The sequence below is a fragment of the Carcharhinus amblyrhynchos genome, chromosome 9 (genome assembly GCF_965287045.1).
Source record: "Carcharhinus amblyrhynchos chromosome 9, sCarAmb.v2.hapA, whole genome shotgun sequence".
Taxonomy (NCBI): Eukaryota; Metazoa; Chordata; class Chondrichthyes; order Carcharhiniformes; family Carcharhinidae; genus Carcharhinus; species Carcharhinus amblyrhynchos.
The window spans coordinates 80537219-80556762 of record NC_137332.1 but is presented as its reverse complement, the minus strand read 5'-3'; the positions used below and the strand labels follow the sequence as shown (position 1 = coordinate 80556762).

Sequence of the window (19544 nt, the reverse complement as noted above, 5' to 3'; positions counted from 1 at the left end):
AAAAACTGTTCCCTTTGATGCCTATGAATAGAAAACTTATTGAGCATCTATCTAATGGCATCTCCAGTGCATGTAACCAGTGTGAGTTGATGCCTGTGATCTTTCTGTTGAGTTGCTGATCTAGGGAAAACTCTTGGCAGCCCTGAACAGAATAACTCCTCATGGAAAGGGAACTGTACTGCATTTTCATTTGTGCATCTCATATCGCTGGTTTTAGCTTGACATTTGGATACTTAGCCCAAATCATAAGAGGAAGACCTGAACTTGGTTCGAATGTTGGGTGCAACTCTCACATAATGGTTAGCATTGCTGCCTCATAGCGCCTGGAACCCAGGTTTCATTCCAGCCTTGAGTGACTGTGTGGAATTTGCACATTCCCTTTTGTGTGGGTTTCCTGCAGGTGCTCCAGTTTCCTCCCACAATCCAAAGATGTCCAGGTTAGGTGGATTGGCCGTGCAAAAAATGCCCAGATGTGTGGTTAGGCAGATTAGCTACGGTAAATGTGCAGGATTATGGGGATAGGGCTGAGGGGAGGGCCTGGGTGGGATGCTCTTTTGGAGAATCGATGGGCCAAACGGCTTCTTTCTGCACAAGTGGTTTTGCTATTTAGTATACAGAGACTTAATATTCTCCACAAGTTAATTAATTTTGCACTGTGTGCAATATGTCTTAAGGCGTAGTTTACTTTCCTACTTGATTTAACCTTTACATTGAAGAGAAGGCAAAATGAGAGAATTTATTGGAATTTTTCTTTGTGAGCTTCAAAAAGTGAATAGCAATCAAGAAATGATAGGATACATAATCCTGGCTAAAATTAATCCTTGAAACGTTGTTTACAGGAAGAACTATTCACCACCATCCTTGTGATTAACCCTGTCCAAAATGTTCAAACCTGCCTCTAATAGCAGGTCAAGAAAGTGCTGTAAATAGTGCAGAGATAGATTAAGAAAACTGTTTTGGGCTAGATAGAATCAGAGGTTTACAGCATGGAAATAGGCCCTTCAGTCCAACTTGTCCATGCCACCATATTTTTTTAAACACCCTAAGCTAATCCCAATTGCCCACATTTGGCCCATATCCCTCTCTATCCATCTTATCAACGTAACTATCTAAATGCTTTTTAAAAGACAAAATTGTACTCACCTCTATTATTACCTCTGGCAGCTTGTTCCAAATACTCACCACTTTCTTTGTGAAAAAATTGCTCCTCTGGACACTTTTTTTGTATCTCTCCCCTCTTACCTTAAACCTATGCCCTCTAGTTTTAGACTCCCCTAACTTTGGGAAAAGATATTGACTATCTATCTTATCTATGTCCCTCATTATTTTATAGACCTCTATAAGGTCACCCCTCAGTCTCCTACCTCCAGAGGAAAAAGTCCCAGTCTAGCCAGCCACTCTTTATAACTCAAACCGTCAAGTCCCTGTAGTATCCTAATAAATTTTTTCTGCACTCTTTCTAGTTTAGTAATATCCTTTCTATTAATAGGGTAACCAGAATTGCACACAGTATTCCAAGTGTGGCCTTACCAGTATCTTTACAACTTCAACAAGACGATCCAATTCCAGTATTCAATGTTCTGACCGATGAAACCAAGCATGTCGAAGCCGCCTTCATCACTCTGTCCGCCTGTGACTCCACTTTCAAGAAGCTATGAATCTGTACCTCTAGATCTCTTTGTTCTATAACTCTCCCGAACGCCCTACCATTAACTGAGTAAGTCCTGCCCTGGTTCGATCTACAAAAATGTATCTCCTTGCATTTATCTAAATTAAACTTCATCAGCCCACTGGCCCAATTGATCAAGATCCCGTTGCAATCAGAGATAACTTTCTTCACTGTCCACTGTGCCACCAATTTTGGTATCATCTGCAAACTTACTAACCATGCCGCCTATATTCTCATCCAAATCATTAATTTAAATAACAAATAACAGTAGACCCTGCACTGATCCCTGAGGCATACCACTGGTCACAGGCCTCCAGTTTGAAAAACAACCCTCTACAACCGACAGAAGCCAGTTTTGCATCCATTTGGATACCTCACCCTGGATCCCATGAGATTTAACCTTATGCAACAACCTACCATGCAGTACCTTGCTAAAGTCCATGTAGACAACATCAACTGCACTGCCCTCATCTACCTTTGTGGTTGCCCCTTCAAGAAACTCAATCAAATTTGTGAGACTTGTTCTCCTCCTTGTCCTCTCACCCTCCTCAAACTCAACTTTGGGAAGTTAGCCATTGACTTTGACTTTCATCTCCTGACTCACTTTTGAAATTTTAACCGGTTTTTCCTCCAACTGTTTCTGTTCGTGGCAGGGGCAGGGTCAAAAGCAGCTGACCAGTCAGGTGCTAAACATAAGCAGGGAAAATAATGAGAAATGCTCATTTAGTTCCTCAAGTTAATTCCTACAGCATTTTCAGTCACCAAGTCTAGCATCTGGATTGTACCTTGAATTCCCAAATTGTCCATGATTTCACTACCTTTCCTAGTAAATCATTTGAGCCTTTTGAGTTTTCCCTCCCCATGGATCTGTTTTCAATTTACTTTTCACTAATATGTTCTGTTCTTTTGTCTAACTCTAAGCTAGGTTCACTTTATCTCTGTCGTGTACTATTATCAAATTCAAACATGAATATAATGTAAGGTGTCTGCCTATCTGTAAGGATGATGGTAGTATTGAGGTCTCCAAGCAAATAAGAACATAAGAAATAGGAGCAGGAGTAGGCCATCTAGCCCTTTGAGCCTGCCCCGCCATTCAGTAAGATCATGGCTGATCTGTCGTGGCTCAGTTCCACATTCCCGCCCTCTCCCCATAACCCTTAATCCCCTCGCTTATCAAAAACCCATCAACCCACGTCTTAAAAATATTTAGCGAGGCAGCTTCCACCACTTAATGGGCAGAGAATTCCAGAGATTCACCACCCTTTGAGTGAAGAAGTTCCTCCTCAACTCCGTTCTAAACCGCCCCCCCTTTATCTTGAGGCTGTGCCCCCTAGTCCTACTGTCCTTTCTGAGCAGGAAGAGTCTCTTCACCTCTATCCTATCCATCCCATTCATCATCTTGTATGTCTCAATGAGAGCTCCCCTCATTCTTCTAAACTCTAACGAGTACAAGCCTAGTTTATTCAGCCTCTCCTCATAGCTCAGCCCCCTCAACTCCGTGACACCCTAAACAATTATATGGTCTTTCTCAAAGTACAATACCATACCATCAGCTTTTTTTTGCGGAGGAGGCAGTATTAGAAGGGGGCAACACAGTGTCAGAGCAGTTAACATTGCTGCCTCACAGGGCCACAGATCCAGATTTGATTCCCAGCTTGGGTCACTATCTGCAGAGTCTGCACATTCTCCCCGTGTCTGAATGGGTTTGCTCTGGATGCTCCGATTTCCTCCCACAGCCTGAAAGATTTGGCCATGCTAAGTTCTCCCTCAGTGGACCCAAACAGGTGCAGGACCGTGGCAACTAGGAGATTTTCACAGTAACTTCATTCCAGTGTTAATGTAAGCCTACTTGTGACACTAATAAATAATCTTAAACTTAAGTATTAAGATCCTGCGAGCAGTGGTTTGCTGAAACCAACATAATGGCAAGTTGTTCCAAGTCGTATCTGGTTAGATAGGGAAGTGAGGGACAGTTGATGAGGAAGGGAGGGAGGTTTGGTTCACCCATTTTAATAAAGGACAAGGAAGATTGCACTGAAGGTAAATAACATTAAACTCAGCTTTATCTATCCATCTTCCAGAAATCCAAGTACTAAGCTTTCTTGGGATTCATAACTTCAGGCTTGTGAGGCCCAGGAGGGAGAGGTTGAAACACCACCACACTGGTCCTGGCATTAAATGGTTCATTAATAGTTGAACACTGATAGACCTACAACTACTTGTACCTAAATACTAGATATACAGCTTTAGAATTATGTAGATTGTCATATTTGGAATTGGTGATCTATTTGGTTATGGGCGACAAAAAATGAAATTGCAGGAGCAACTTTTTTTTAACCACGTGGGTGGCAAGTGCATGGAACAGACCATTGACAAAGGTAGAGGAACAAAAAGTCTTTAGTGCGTTTCAAAAAAGAACTAGATGGATTCTCTGCGATAAATAGGAGGTTCACATGAAGTGCACCAAAGGAGTACTTTGGATAGGTGAGCTAAATGGACTGAAAATTTTGGTCTGCCTGAAACTATTAGTGTCATGTGTTGGTGTATGATATAAAATACAACATACAACTATAAGACACAAGTTGCTCTGCTTCTCACAAATTGTGTTAGCACACCAATTTGGGGTTTTCTCTATGGGCAGTTTAGATGTGGTATGGAATGTAATTCAGACTCCTCTTTTATTGCTTTGTCTTTCTTGCCCCACCAGTATCACGGTGCCACTTGTTGGATGGAAATGTAGGTAGGATTGTCTGGATTTGGGCATCGATTTTTAACAATGATCAACTCACCAGCTTTTAAGCCCTTGATCTGTGAGGAGTAGCCACCCCCAGAAATAGTTGTCTACAAATCAGAATGGCCACCCTTCTACTTTTAGATGAAAATTAAACAAAGTAGGGTTAAAACATCAGATGAGGGGCAGAAAATAAATCAGGAGTCAGAAAAGGCATATAAAAAAGGCAATATTACAATAATCATGGGGGACTTCAATATGCAGGTAGACTAGGAAAATCAGATAGCTAGTAGTTCCCAAGAAAAGGAATTTGTGGAATGTCTGAGTTTTTTTTTGGGAGCAGCTTGTGTCAAGAGCTTACTAGGAAACAGGCAATTCTGGGTTTGGTGATTTGTAATGAGGCAGACTTGATTAAGGAACGTAAGGTGAAGGAATCCTTAGAGAGTAACCACAATATAATAGAATTTACCCTGCAGTTTGAGAGGGAGAAGCTGGAATCGGATGTAACAGTATTACAATTAAATAAAGGTAACTACAAAGACATAAAAGAGGAGCTGGCAGGAGTTTTTATGGTTATTCAGGAGGTACAACAGAAATTCATCCCAAGGAGGAGTAAACATGCTAAGGGGAGGACAAGGCATCCATGGCTGATGCAGGAAATCAAGGACAGCATAAAAGTAAAAAGAAAAGCATGCAAAGTGGTGAGAATTAGTGGGAAGCCTTTAAAAGCAAGCAGAGACAACTAAAAAAAGCAAGAGCGGAGGAAAAGACGAAATACGCATGTAAGCTAGCTAGTAATATAAAAGAAGATAGGAAAAGTTCTTTTTAATATATAAAAGGTAAGGTGGAGGCAAAAATAGACATTGGTCCACTGGAAAATGAGGCTGGAGAAGTAATAAAAAATAAAGAAATGGCAGAGGAACTAAATAGTTACTTTGCATCAGTCTTCACGATGGAGGACACCAGTGGGATGCCAGAGCTCCAGGAGAATCAGGGGGCACAGGTGAGTGTAGTGGCCATCACTAAGGAGAAGTTTCTAAGGAAACTGAGAAGTCTCATGGTGGATAATTCACCCTGACCAGATGGAATATACTCCAGGGTTCTAAAAGAGATAACTGAGGAAATTGTGGAGGTGTTGGTGGTGATCTTTCAGCAACCACTAGAGGCAGAAGGGAGTGGGGGGTTGGTGTAGGGTGGTCACAGAGGACTGGAAAATAACTAATGTAGCACCATTGTTTAAGAAGGGAGGAAGACAGCTGATGGGAAATTATAGGCCAGTTAGCCTGACTTCAATCATTGGCAAGATTTTAGAGTCCATTATTAAAGATGAGATCGCGGAATACTTGGAAGTGCATGATAAAAAAGGACAGCACGGCATCAAGGGGAGGTCATGTCTGACACATCAGTTAGAGTTCTTTGAGGAAGTAACAAGGAAGTTAAAGGAGAACCCGTGGACGTGATTTATTTAGATTTCCAAAAGGCCTTTGACAATGTACTGCATAGGAGACTGTTAAATATGTAAGAGCCCATGGTGTTAAGGGTTAGATCCTGGCATGGATAGAGGATTGGCTGACTGGCAGTAGGCAGAGAGTGGGATAAAGGGGTCTTTTTCAGCCGGTGATTAAGGGTGTGCCTTGGAGTTGGTGCTGCGACCACAACTTTTCACAATATACATTAACAATTTGGAAGAAGGAACTGAAGGCACTGTTGCTAAGTTTGCAGATGATACAGAGAAACATAGAGGGACAGATAGTATTGAGGAAGCAGGGGGCCGCAGAAGGACTTGGACAGGGTAGGAGAGTGGGCAAAGAAGTGGCAGATGGAATACAATGTGGAAAAGTGCGAGGTTATGCACTTCAGGAGTAGGAATGAAGGCATAAACTATTTTCTAAATGGGGACATGCTTAGAAAATCAGAAACACAAAGGGACTTGGAAATCCTTGTTCAAGATTTTCTCAAGGTTAATGTGCAGGTTCAGTCAGCAGTTAAGGCAAATGCAATATTTGCATTCATGTCAAGAGGGCTAAAATACAAGAACAGGGATGTACTTCTGAGGCTGTATAAGGCTCTAGTGATTCACAATTCAGAGTATTGTGAGCAGGTTTGGGCCTAAGTAAGAACGTACTGGCGTTGGAAAGGATCCAGAGGCAGTTCACAAGAATGATCCTGGAATGAAGAGCTTGTGGTATGAGGAATAGTTGAGGATTCTGAATCTATACTCATTGGAGTTTAGAAGGATGAGGGGTGATCTTATTGAAACTTACAGGATAGTGCGAGGCCTGGATAGAGTGGTAGTGGAAAAGATGTTTCCATGAGTAGGAAAACCTAGAACTAGAAGGCACAACCTCAGGCTAAAGGGACAATCCTTTAAAACAGTGATGAGGAGGAATTTCTTCAGCCAGAGAGTGGTGAATCTGTGGAACTCTTTGCTGCAGATGGCTGTAGAGGCCAGGTCATTAAGTGTCTTTAAGACAGAGAAAGGTTCTTGATTCATCAGGGGATTAGGGGTTATGGGGAAAAGGCAGCAGGATGGGGATGAGAAAATTATCAGCCGTGATTGAATGGCGGAGCAGTTTAGATGGGCCAGGTAACCTAATTCTGCTCCTATGTCTTACGGTTTGAGTCTTGCTTGAGTTTTTGTCTGTTGTATGTTTGTGTATTGGGCCTAGGGTGAGCATAAGGGAAGACGTGGGGACTGAGTTTCTTGTCGAAAGACTGTATTCGGTTTGTTCCTTCATGAGATAGATTAGGACTTCATTTTTCTCAAGGCTATTGTTTTGTCAGTCATAATCATAATTGCCCTTAACCAAATAGACCACCATTTCCATGTGTGACAATCTACATAATTCTGAAGCTCTGTATTAGGTATTTAGGTACAAGCAATTATAGCTTCATCAGTAGCCTGTTCGAGCAGGGACATGGATGCAGTGAAACACATGCTGGCTCGTTGTGTTTGCAGCATGAATGATGCCTGTGGAATTATCTGTTGTACTGCAGATAGGGACTTAGACTAAGAATAACGTTATGAAATGTCAAGTTTTTTTATGTTTTGAGCCTCTTTTTTTAACTCATGGTAAAATGGAGTGGTGAAGGCCGCAAGGTCTACCATGATTTCTGCCTGACAAGCTTGTGTGGCGTGTTTACCATGGGGACAGGGGTCCCAGTTGAGGTATACTGGAAGCATGATAAAAAATGATCTCACCTGAAAACAAAGGCTGGAGCAGTTGGAGAGACTGTTGGTCTCTGAGTATTAGGAGAGAAAGTGGTCCTTACGAGACAAACGGCTGCAGTGAGAGCTGAAGTTTGCAAATCTTTTGTGAACTGGCGGGATGCAGGTGGGAGGATGGTCTCTGAGCGAAGCGACACTTGCTGTAGTATTCTGAAAACTCTGGAAGATTTGCCTTGGCATGGGTGGGAAGAGTAATTGCTGGAATGGCCTTACTGCTGAGTAGCAGGGAAACTTGACCATTAAGTCCAATTTAACTCTAGGTTTTGGTTTGCCAAAGAATATTCGCCTTGTGCCAAAATTCGGTGAGGAATGAATTGAAATGTATTTTGTGTTTGAGAAAATTGCTACAAAGTTGCAATGGCCACCTGAAAGTTGGACAATCTATTACAGCGTGTGTTTATAGCCAGTCTGTTACCGTGTGTGTTTATAGCCAATCTATTACAGCGTGTGATAATAGACAGTCTGTCACGCTGTGAGATTACAGACAGAGTCTGTCACGCTGTGAGATTACAGACAGAGTCTGTCACGCTGTGAGATTACAGACAGAGTCTGTCACGCTGTGAGATTACAGACAGAGTCTGTCACGCTGTGAGATTACAGACAGAGCCTGTCACGCTGTGAGATTACAGACAGAGCCTGTCACGCTGTGAGATTACAGACAGAGCCTGTCACGCTGTGAGATTACAGACAGAGCCTGTCACGCTGTGAGATTACAGACAGAGCCTGTCACGCTGTGAGATTACAGACAGAGCCTGTCACGCTGTGAGATTACAGACAGAGTCTGTCACGCTGTGAGATTACAGACAGAGTCTGTCACGCTGTGAGATTACAGACAGAGTCTGTCACGCTGAGATTACAGACAGAGTCTGTCACGCTGTGAGATTACAGACAGAGTCTGTCACGCTGTGAGATTACAGACAGAGTCTGTCACGCTGTGAGATTACAGACAGAGTCTGTCACGCTGTGAGATTACAGACAGAGTCTGTCACGCTGTGAGATTACAGACAGAGTCTGTCACGCTGTGAGATTACAGACAGAGTCTGTCACGCTGTGAGATTACAGACAGAGTCTGTCACGCTGTGAGATTACAGACAGAGTCTGTCACGCTGTGAGATTACAGACAGAGTCTGTCACGCTGTGAGATTACAGACAGAGTCTGTCACGCTGTGAGATTACAGACAGAGTCTGTCACGCTGTGAGATTACAGACAGAGTCTGTCACGCTGTGAGATTACAGACAGAGTCTGTCACGCTGTGAGATTACAGACAGAGTCTGTCACGCTGTGAGATTACAGACAGAGTCTGTCACGCTGTGAGATTACAGACAGAGTCTGTCACGCTGTGAGATTACAGACAGAGTCTGTCACGCTGTGAGATTACAGACAGAGTCTGTCACGCTGTGAGATTACAGACAGAGTCTGTCACGCTGTGAGATTACAGACAGAGTCCTTTCCTTCTCTATGTACAGTGCGCTTTGTCTTGTATAGCACGCAAGAAACAATCCTTTTCACTGTATACTAATACATGTGACAATAATACATCAAATCAAATCTAAAAAAATTGCTGTTGTTTGAGTTAAGTAATTCCTCTCCAGTTCAGTTCTCAGATCACTGGGTAGTTTGGAAAAGAGTTCTCACTGTTTTAAATTCAAAAGTGATGAAATAGCCTTTGCTGATTTTGCATATAGGTGTTCATAATTCATCTTGTGCTGCTTAAAGAATAACCATAAGATAGCTTTCTTCTTGTGGTCTGCAAGGAGGTTCTGATGTACTGGTTGAATGGCCATGAACCAGTACATCAGAATGCTGAAAAACATTATACTTGAATGAGGAAAGATTATAAACCAACAAATGTATTTATTTTAAATAATCCAAACACAGTTGTCACAATAAGATTCACCAATTTTCTACGCTTCCACATCAAGTGAAGATAAAAGGTACAGTTTTGCTGCCATTCTAGAGGAAAAAAATCTCATTTTCAAGTTAGATGTCTCTTAAAAAAAAATGTTCGTATCCCAGTCTGGGGTCTGTCTCCAGGGTGTGTGTACATGAGCTCTTCCCTCAGTTGTACGTGAAAAAGATTGGCCTACCAAGCTGTAAATCAAAGTTACCATCTAAATGCTGGGTTTTCCCTTAACATGGCAGCTTTACAACACCTGTTCAGCTAAGCCTCTTACTGGGCAGATTGAATCAAAATCATTCTATCACAATGGAAACATTGCTGAGTGAAGTTTTCAATTTGCATTGTTTCAAAGTTACAGAAACATGTAAAAATCAACAATCTGATTTACCTGTCGTTTCCCCTCCGCTAGCCCCATTGCAAGAACTGATCTGAAATGTACTAAATTACCTCACGTTGTTTCCTAATTAGGCAAATCATTGCAGATTCATTTCTGTGAGTTAGTTTTAAAATAAACACATTGCGGCATTATACTACATAAACAAAATTCTGCTCTGGCAATGCTTTGAAACTAAAAATGCAATAGTACCTATAAATGTTTTGATTTTGTTTTCCTTTTAAAAAGAAGTTTTGTGTCAATTTAGGCTTGACCTACTGTCCCCACATTAAGTTAATGGAGCTGCCATTTATGTATAAAGGAACAAGACTTGTACACCTTGAATACCGTTTTTTGTTCTTTCTTGCAGGTTGGCCTTGCAGTTGTTAATGGACAGCTGATGGCAGTGGGTGGCTTTGATGGCACTACTTACTTAAAAACTATTGAAGTTTATGATCCAGATGCAAACACATGGAGGTGAGCACCGATGGATTTCTTGTCTGAACAAGTTTGCTGCCAGAGCTGCCTTTCACTTTAGATTGTTGTGTTGACAAAGTATTGGATCATTAGTGTGAATTGTAAAAGAATATTAAGACAGTTTTTTTTTTTGCCCATATATTTCTTCTTTCCTCCTTCCACACAGACATCTTTGCAGTTTCTGGACTCCACTCTAGAATATGTCTAATTTGAACAGAAAATTTGATGTATTCATAAGCCTCTATTGTGCATCTTCAAGTAGCTAATAATTGATATAACTCTTGGGATACATAACCCAAAGTGCTCCTTTTACATGTTAGTCTTTGAAAGTGGAGGCACAAGTGAACATAGCAATTGAGATTCTGTTTCTTTTAGAGACATAGGGTAAAAGCATAGGAAGTTATGCTAAACCTGTATGCAGCACTGGTTCAGTCCCCAATATTGTATCCAATTCTGCACCACACTTTAGGAAGAATTACTTCGGAGAGGGTGCAAAAGAGGTTGTAGAACTGTAGGATTGTAGAGCTAAAGGATTACAGTTAAGTGGATAGACTGGAAAAATTGTGGTTGTTCTCCAATGAGTTGAGAAGGCTAGTAGGCTATTTGATGGAGGTGTTTGAAATCATGAATAATTTAAAATGTATAAAGGGACATTCTTTCCAATAGCTAAAGACCACAGATTTGAGGTGATTGGTAGTAGAACTAAAGAAGTATTCTCCACTAACAGGGGTGCTGCCAGAATACACTCTGCCTATCACATGTGTCAATAATTTGGTAAATGAATTTTAATGTGGGTGCGCTCCCAGGTATGTAGGCCATATGTCTCAATGACTGGCAGACCATATCAAGCCTTTGGCTGTTTGCAATACTCAAACAGCCTGTGCTTGAAAAAATCAAAACATAATGTCGAACATTAGATGTGATTCTGTGAATGGACAACAGCTAAATAATCCTGAGTGTGCTAAGAATTACACTGAAAATTAATTTAAGATAATCATTCAGGCTATTGGTGTGGCTTATTTACACATGCTAGAAGCCACACGTTCACACACAGGACCCTGCCCTATGCAGACAGAAAAAGCATGTTCATGCATATTATGCTTTTTCCCACGAAACAAGCTTGCGGGTCAGCCATTCCCTATGGCAGTGCCTTGACTAATCAGAATCGACTGCCTGGTTTGAATCTGATACAAAAACTTGCAATAAACAGTTCACTGCTGCATTAACAATGCCTCCACCAATCAGATTGCCAACCAGTCAGTACTCTCTTTTCATATAGTATAAATTGTTGTTCCCTTTTTGTTAATCTTGCCATTCCCCATGGCAATGCCTTGACCAGTCAGAATTGAGATGGTGTCTTGAGTGCAAGATGAAAAGCTTTGATAGCATGCCCCTATTTTTCAAGCTCTGTACTACAAAACACCACTTATTATAGTGGGAGAATAAGGTGGTGCAAAACTAACTGAAGGGTACAAAACTGAAGGGCTGAAGGAGCAGAAAGAAATTGTTGCAGGTGACAGAAACTGTTTAAAAGGCATATAGGATATTGAGCTTTGTATATACGTAAAACTATTCAGAGGCGGGGAGTACAAAAGCAAGGAAGTTATAATAAACCTTTATAAACCATTAGTTCGGCCTCAGTTGAAGTCTTGTATCCAATCTCAGGCACCACACTTTAGAAGGATGTGAAGATTTTGGAGAGGTTACAGAAAAGATTTAAGAGAATAGTTCCAAAGATGTAGAACTTCAGTTACATAGATTAAAGAAGCTTGGGTTGCTCTTGTTAGAACAGAACACGTTGGGAGGATTAAGTATTTAGAGTCATGGTGGTCTAAACAAAGTAGATGGAAACTGTCTCCATTGGAGGTAAAGTTGAGAAGAAGAGGACAATATTTTAAGCTGATTGGCAGAAGAACCAGTGGTGACATGAGGAAAAACATATACACTACAAATAATTACGATCTGGAATACACTGCTTGAGTGTGGTCGAGGCAGATTCAATTCTGGCTTTCCAGAATAAGCACCTGATGGGAAAAAAATGTAGTCATAGGGAAAGGGCAGAGGTGTAGGACAGGCTAAATCGTTCTTGAGAGCTGGATGTGCATGTTGGGCCCAGTGGCATCCTCTGCTATAAACATTTTTTAATTCTATCATTCACTTAGGAATGGAAGTCCTGTCTAATTTTTCTCTTGTCCACCTTGCCCCTCACCCAACCAACCCAAGGATATACTGATGATTGTTTTTTTTCTCTCCCTTAACTCCCTCACTTTCCCACCTCAAGTAATTGCTACTACTTGCCTGAGTTCAGCCAATCCAGGTTCAAACTCAGAACTATATGATGATGATGTATGTAAGTACTCAGCTGTTGAGATGGTGTATTGAAGGGGAATTTAACCTTAAAATTTGAAAACTTTAGTTTTGATTGTTTTATATATTGGTGCACTTATAAATCAGTGGCCAGTCATGATCTAATTGCATACAGAATGAGTTAATCCGTGGCCCATGGCCTTAACTATGCTTTTATTGAATGCACTCATATGAACTGATTTAATTGGTAATTTTCTATGTGCACTATTGTGCACCACTAGTAGGGTGAACCAATTTTATGTGCTTGACAAAAGCTTGCAGAAGTTGGAAGTGGTTCATATTTTTTTCTTTTTTCTTTCCATTCCCCTTTCACCTCAAAAACAGATTATATGGAGGTATGAACTATCGCAGACTGGGCGGTGGAGTGGGTGTGATCAAAATGACGCACTGTGAATCCCATATATGGTAACCTGTAAACTCTGGAATATTTGCTGCTATTGGATGCTGTAATTGTTTGGGAAAGAACATTTTAAATTTGATGGAATCCGGCTGCTTATCAGTCAAAGGAGAAGAGCTGTTCTCCGTTATTAACCTGAAGACAGCTCTGTGCAATACATGGTCTGTGGAAAAACTAGACTTCTAAGCAGGTCTGATGAATAGTTGTAAGGATATTATATATTGGTGCCTATATAAGTTTTTTGTGTGGGGAAAGCTTTCTCATCAAAACCAGTTGGCAGCACTTCAGTGGTTAAACTGGGAGTGCAGAAGAGTTATACACTCTTGAACAGTACAGATTGAATCAACCTTTTAATGTTTCAACTTTTGAGGAATTTAAAAACTGAAGTGGGAAGAAGCATTGGTCTGCAGTGCAGTGGAGCGCCCTTGGAGCTGATGACCAGCACGTGTGGAAACCATGTGCAAATCTACAGTTACTATCAAACAGAACAATTCATAATTCCACATTTTGCAGCTTAAAAAAGAAACTTCTATCATGAATATTAAGCTAGAGCAAATGAAAACTCATTCGTTTGTTCCACTGGAGAACACTGTACTAAAATCACACATAGCTACTGCAATGTACTTTTTTTCTGATGTTTAATAATGGTTCAGTACAGTGAATGTAGTTTTCTCTATTCAGGATATATAACAGAAGTAGAGTCCGGTATCCCCAAAATGTTGCAGAACTGGAACCACCTTAAAGGGCGTTGTTCGTGAGAAAGTGTACAGTAGCAAACCTTTTTTCCCTCCAATTATAGATGCACAGTGTGATGTACATTATGTCACTTGAGCATGAAGCTGCTGTGACGAAATATGGTGCATGGCTCTTTCTTCCAGAAGCCAAAAAAGTTAGGGAAAGACTTTCTCATGATAAGCATGCCCCCTTCAAGGTCAATTCTTACTTGACTGAAGAAAAGCTGATTTTGAGCAGTATTTTCTCTTACTAGGTTTCTCTTGTTTTATGCTTAAAATGAAAATTAAAAAATGACCCACAGCCTCCTCGCTGCCAGTAAATGTTAAATTAATTTTGTAAATTGATTGGTACAGGGCATTTTCAAAACTTTTGACAGACGTTCAGTAGTAACATGAGATTTTTAAAAATGTATTCATTGCTTTTGTGACTAGGGTGGATGATGACCATTCACTCATGCTTGAGCTGAATGACCTTTGTTGCCGGTTTCACATTTTGAACAAAAGGTTACCTCCAACTGAATGGAGGATACATCTGGGTATTATTTTAATTGATGAAGACCTTATTGACAGTGACCATTATGGTAAGGGAAGAAAGGCAGTTTGGACATTTAATCAGAATTGACCCTAGCTGCAGTATTTTACTTTGCGGTGATTGGAACATTGATATTGGGCAGGGCATCAAGTTTGTGAAGATGCACATATCTCCAGTAGTTTAGGTTCTTCAGCATTCATGAGAGTAGAACTCTTGCAGGTGTTTCAGACCTCCTAACTTCAATGGGGAGCAGCAGGGGTGAGAGCAGGAGAGGAGATGAGATGAAATCCCAGATTTTTCACGTGTTTCTATTTCAAATAATACCTGTTAAAGATTCCCATTTTTTGGTATCCTGCTCCATTCAGAAAGAATGAAGTATCTGAATAGTAGAGCTCCACACCTAGTGTAAATACAGATATAATAATTTAACTTATTTCATTGAGAAGGTGTCAGAGTATTTCAAAGTTGAATATCCTTTGAAGAATAGTGACTAGTATATGAACAATTCTGTACCCGAAGGGTGGGTTGAATGAAAGTTTGATTTTTTTATTTTGCCCCACTTGATGGTGTTAAGGGAAGAATATTGCTGAATGGTTTGCATGAAACCTGTTGTATGGAGTAGATTTGCAGATTTACCCAACCGAAGATGGAATGTCATTCTGCCACTGCAAAGTACTTAATTGCATCCTACTCTTGGAGGATACTTATAATTCCAATAACGTAGACTAGAATTTAAACCATCTTGAGTTGCATTGCTCTACATCCGTCTGTACAACATTCTCGACGAAACAACATTTATTTATAGCTTTGAATAAATATACAGAATAAAATTGTAAGTGTTTTGTGTGAAACACCCACCCCATCCGCATTTAATGTTTTCCATTGGTTGATTTATTCATTTCAATTGAATAATTACTGTATCATCCTTTTTTCTGTGAAAAATCAGCACTCTGATAAATATCCAAATGTTACCAAATGTTTGTGTTTAGATGTTTGGTTTTTGCTTTTAAATAATTTATTGTATGTATTGATAACAGTCTAATGAATCTGGTACCAGAAATACTTTCAGTGAATTAATCTAGAAGAAATCTTCTTTTTCCTTTTCCCTCAAACTTTCTCTCTCTTACCTATTTAAGTTGTGTTGGCCCTACACAATGTTGCAAAGGCAAAGAAATTAGTCTTTCACTGCATCAATTCTGTATTTTTCTCCTAAGCTATTGTTTTTAAGCCTATTTTGTTTTCCATATTAATATTCTCACTTTGACACTGGGAGGAATAAAAACGTGCTTTTTTATTATGCCTTTCAAGACTTCAAGATGTTCCAAAGCCCTTTACAACCAAGTGTTTTTGAAGCATATTCCTGTTGTTGTGTAGAAAGTGTGGCAACCAATTTCCAGCACAGCAACTCAGCAGGTCTGGCAGCATCCATGGCGAGAGAGAGAGAATTTCAGTGGGTCCAGTATGACACTGGAGAACTTGCCTGCTTTTCTTCCCTATCGAATATAGAACAGTACAGCGCAGTACAGGCCCCTCAGCCCTCGATGTTTTGCCAATCTTTGTCCGAAACCAAGATCAAGCTATCCCACTGCTCCATGTGCCTATCCAATAACCACTTGAAAGTTCCTAAAGTGTCCAACTCCACAATCACAGCAGGCAGTCCATTTCACACCCCAACCACTCTGAGTAAAGAAAAGCTAGTGAGTTATGCTAGCGAGTTGGAATAGGGAGAGAATGCAGATAAACACATGGCTGCGGAGATGCTGTAGGAGGGAGGGTTTCAGTTACATGGATAATTGGAGCATATTCTGGGGAAGGCAGCGCCTGTACAAACAGGATAGTTTGCATCTGAACCAGAGGGGCACCAATATCCTGGGAGGGAAATTTGCTATGGCTCTTCGGGGGGGTTAAACTAATTTGTCGGGGAGATGGGAAAACGAGCTGTAGTCCAGAAGCCAGTGTTGAATGTAGTGAGGTACTGAGGAGGGTATCAAGGTTGCAGGACTGTATTGGCAGACAGGAAGGTGGGTTGAAGTGTGTCTACTTCAATGCAAGGAGCATCTGGAATAAGGTAGGTGAACTTGGAGTGTGGATTGGTACTTGGGACTATGATGTTGTGGCCATTAGAGAGACTTGGTTAGAACAGGGACAGGAGTGGTTGTTGGAAGTTCCGGGGTATAGATGTTTCAGTAAGAGTAGGGAAGGTGGTAAAAGAAGTGGAGTAGCAGCACTGTTAATCAAGGATAGTTTAACGGGTGCTGAAAGGCATTTCGAGGGCGATCTGCCTACTGAGGTAATATGGGCTGAAGTTAGAAATAGGAAAGGAGTGGTCACATTCTTAGGAGTTTTCTATAGGCCCCCAAATAGTAATAGAGATGTGGAGGAGGAAATTGCAAAGCAGTTTATGAATAGGTGTGGAGGTCACAGGGTAGTTATCATGGGTGACTTTAACTTTCCAAATGTTGATTTATAGGTCGAATAGTTTGGATGGGACACTTTTTGTACAGTGTGTGCAGGAGGATTTCTGACACAGTATATGGATAAGCTGACAAGAGGTGGGGCCACATTGGACTTGGTACTGGGTAATGAACCAGGCCAAGTATTAGATCTGTTTGTGGGAGAACACTTTGGAGATAGTGACCCCAATTCGGTGTCTTTCATTATTGCAGTGGAGAGGGATAGGGCCATATGGCAGGGCAAGGTTTATAATTGGGGGAGGGATAATTATGATGTGATTAGGCTAGAATTAGGGAGCATAAGATGGGTACAGAAACTGTCAGGGAAAGGCACAAATGAAAAGTGGAGCTCATTCAAGGAACAAATACTGTGTCCCTGTCAAACAGGGAGGAAATGGCTGAGTGAGGAAACAATGGCTCACAAAAGAGGTTGAATGTCTTGTCATGAGGACGAAGGAAGCGTATGTAAGGATGAGAAAACTAGGGTCATTTGAGTTGCTTGAGGGTTACAAGGTAGCTAGCAATGAGTTAAAAGGAGAGGGTATGAGAAGTCCTTGGTGGATCAGATCAAGGAAAACCCCAAGGCTTTTATTCTTTTGTGAGAAATAAAATGACCAGGGTGAGGTTAGGGCCGGTCGAGGATAAGTAGTGAGAATTTATGCATGGAATCAGAAGAGATAGGAGAGACAATGAATGCTTTTCTTCAGTGTTCACCAAGGAGAGGGGCCATGTTTTTGAGAATGAGAGTGTGATATAGGCTGCTAGGCTAGAGGAGATAGTTCTTCTGAGGGAAGATGTATTAGCAATTTTGAAAAACCTGAGGGTGGATAAGTCCCCTGGACCAGATGGGATATATCCTAGGATTCTTTGGGAGGCAAGGGATGAGATTGCAGAGACTGTGGCTTTGATCTTTGGGTCCTCACTGTCCACAGGGATAGTATCAGAGGACTGGAGAATAGCAAAAGTTGTTCCTCTGCTCAAGAAAGGAAATAGAAATGACCCTGCTAATTGTAGGCTGGTCTTTCTTCTGTGGTCGGTGAGTAAATGGAAAAGGTCCTGAGGGGTAGGATTTATGACCATTTGGAAAGATGCAGCTTAATCCAAGATAATCAGCAGAGATTTGTGAAGAGTAAGTCTTGCCTCACAAATTTGAATTCTTTGAGGAGGTAACTAAGTGTGTGGATGAACATAGAGCAGTTGATGTCATATACATGGATTTTAGTAAGGCGTTTGATAAGGTTTCCCCATGGTAGGCTCATAAAGAAAGTAAGGAGGTGTGGGATAGAGGGAAATTTGGCCGACTGGATAAGTAACTGGCTGTCTCATAGAAGACAGTGGTGGTGGTAGTAAATTTTCAGACTGGAAACCAGTTACCAGCAGTGTACCACAGGGATCAGTGCTGGGTCCTCTGCTATTTCTGATTTTTCTCAATGACGTAGAGGAGGGGGCTGAAGGGTGGGTTAGTAAATTTGCTGATGACACCAAGATTGGTGGAATAGTGGGCAAGGTGGGGGGCTGTTGTAGGTTGCAAAGAGATATTGATAGGATGCAGAGCTGGGCTGAAAGGTGGCAGATGGAGTTTAACCCTGATAAATGCGAGGTGATTCATTTTGGTAGGACAAATTTGAATGTGGATTGCAGGGTTCTGAGGAATGTGGAAGAACAAAGAGAACTTGCGGTTCATATCCACAGATCTCTGAATGTTGCCATTCAAGTGGATAGAGCTGTGAAGGTGGTCTATAGTGTATTAGCATTTATTAATGGGGTTTGAGTTTAAGAGCTGTGGAGTTCTGCTGCAACTGTACAGGACCTTAATGAGACCACATTTGGAATATTGTGTGCAGTTCTGGTCACCTCACTATAAGAAGGATGTGGAAGCATTGGAGAGTGTGCAGAAGAGATTTACCAGGATGCTGCCTGGTTTGGAGGGTAGATCTTATGAGGAAAGGTTGACGGAGCTAGACCTTTTCTCTTTAGAGCGGAGGAGAATGAGAGATGACAAAGGGGATAGTTGTAAGATGACAAAGGGGATCGTTAGAGTGGATGTAGCTGTTACTAGGGGGCATAACTGTAAGCTTCATGGTGGGAGATATAGAAGGGATGTCCGAGGTAGGTTCTTCAAGTGGTTGGGGTGTGGAAGGCACTGCCTGCTGTGATAGTGGAGTCGGACACTTTAGGAACTTTCAAGTGGCTATAGGTTAGGCAAATGGAGCATGCCAGAACGATAGGGAGTGAGATAGCTTGAGCTTGGTTTTGGACAAAGCTCAGCACAACATTGAGGGCTGAAGAGTTCTACATGCATTTTCCACAAGTTACATATGGAATTTTTTGTAAGTAGTGCTGTTCCAGGTAAGTATGCTGACAGATTGTATGTGATTACCTTCAAAAGAAATACCTAACAGTTCTTTCCCAAATGAAACATCTTTAAAGTTCAGTTGAACTTTAAGCCAAAATGATCAGTATTGGTGAGAAACCAGTTAGAGCCAAAGGGATCAATAACAGCTCTTCCCTTCACTGAGGGAAGCTGTGAGATGGATTTATTGAAATGCAAATTATTCATATGGAATCATACATATTTACAAGGTGGAAGGCCTTTTGGTCTGTGTCCACACTGGTTCTAGCACCTATCCAGCTTTATGCTACTTCCTAGGCTGTAATTGTTACAGCATTAAGTGCTTATC

At 41.2% G+C, this 19544-nt stretch overlaps 1 protein-coding gene across 5 annotated transcripts in view; it reads left to right on the top strand.

The window, feature by feature from the left end:
* The window catches only part of klhl20 (kelch-like family member 20), an 85387-nt gene extending 69686 nt beyond the window's left edge, over positions 1-15701 (top strand). For 4 of the 5 annotated variants that reach the window (XM_080195971.1, XM_080195976.1, XM_080195975.1 and 1 more), the window contains 2 exons: positions 10274-10380; positions 13072-15700. In XM_080195971.1, coding sequence (XP_080052097.1) covers positions 10274-10380; positions 13072-13156 — 192 coding nt within the window. In that variant the 3' untranslated portion in view covers positions 13157-15700. Of the gene's footprint in view, positions 1-10273; positions 10381-12661 lie in introns of all 5 variants that reach the window. The other variant, XM_080195974.1, reaches the window with a different exon arrangement.
* The last annotated feature ends 3843 nt before the right edge of the window (positions 15702-19544 follow it).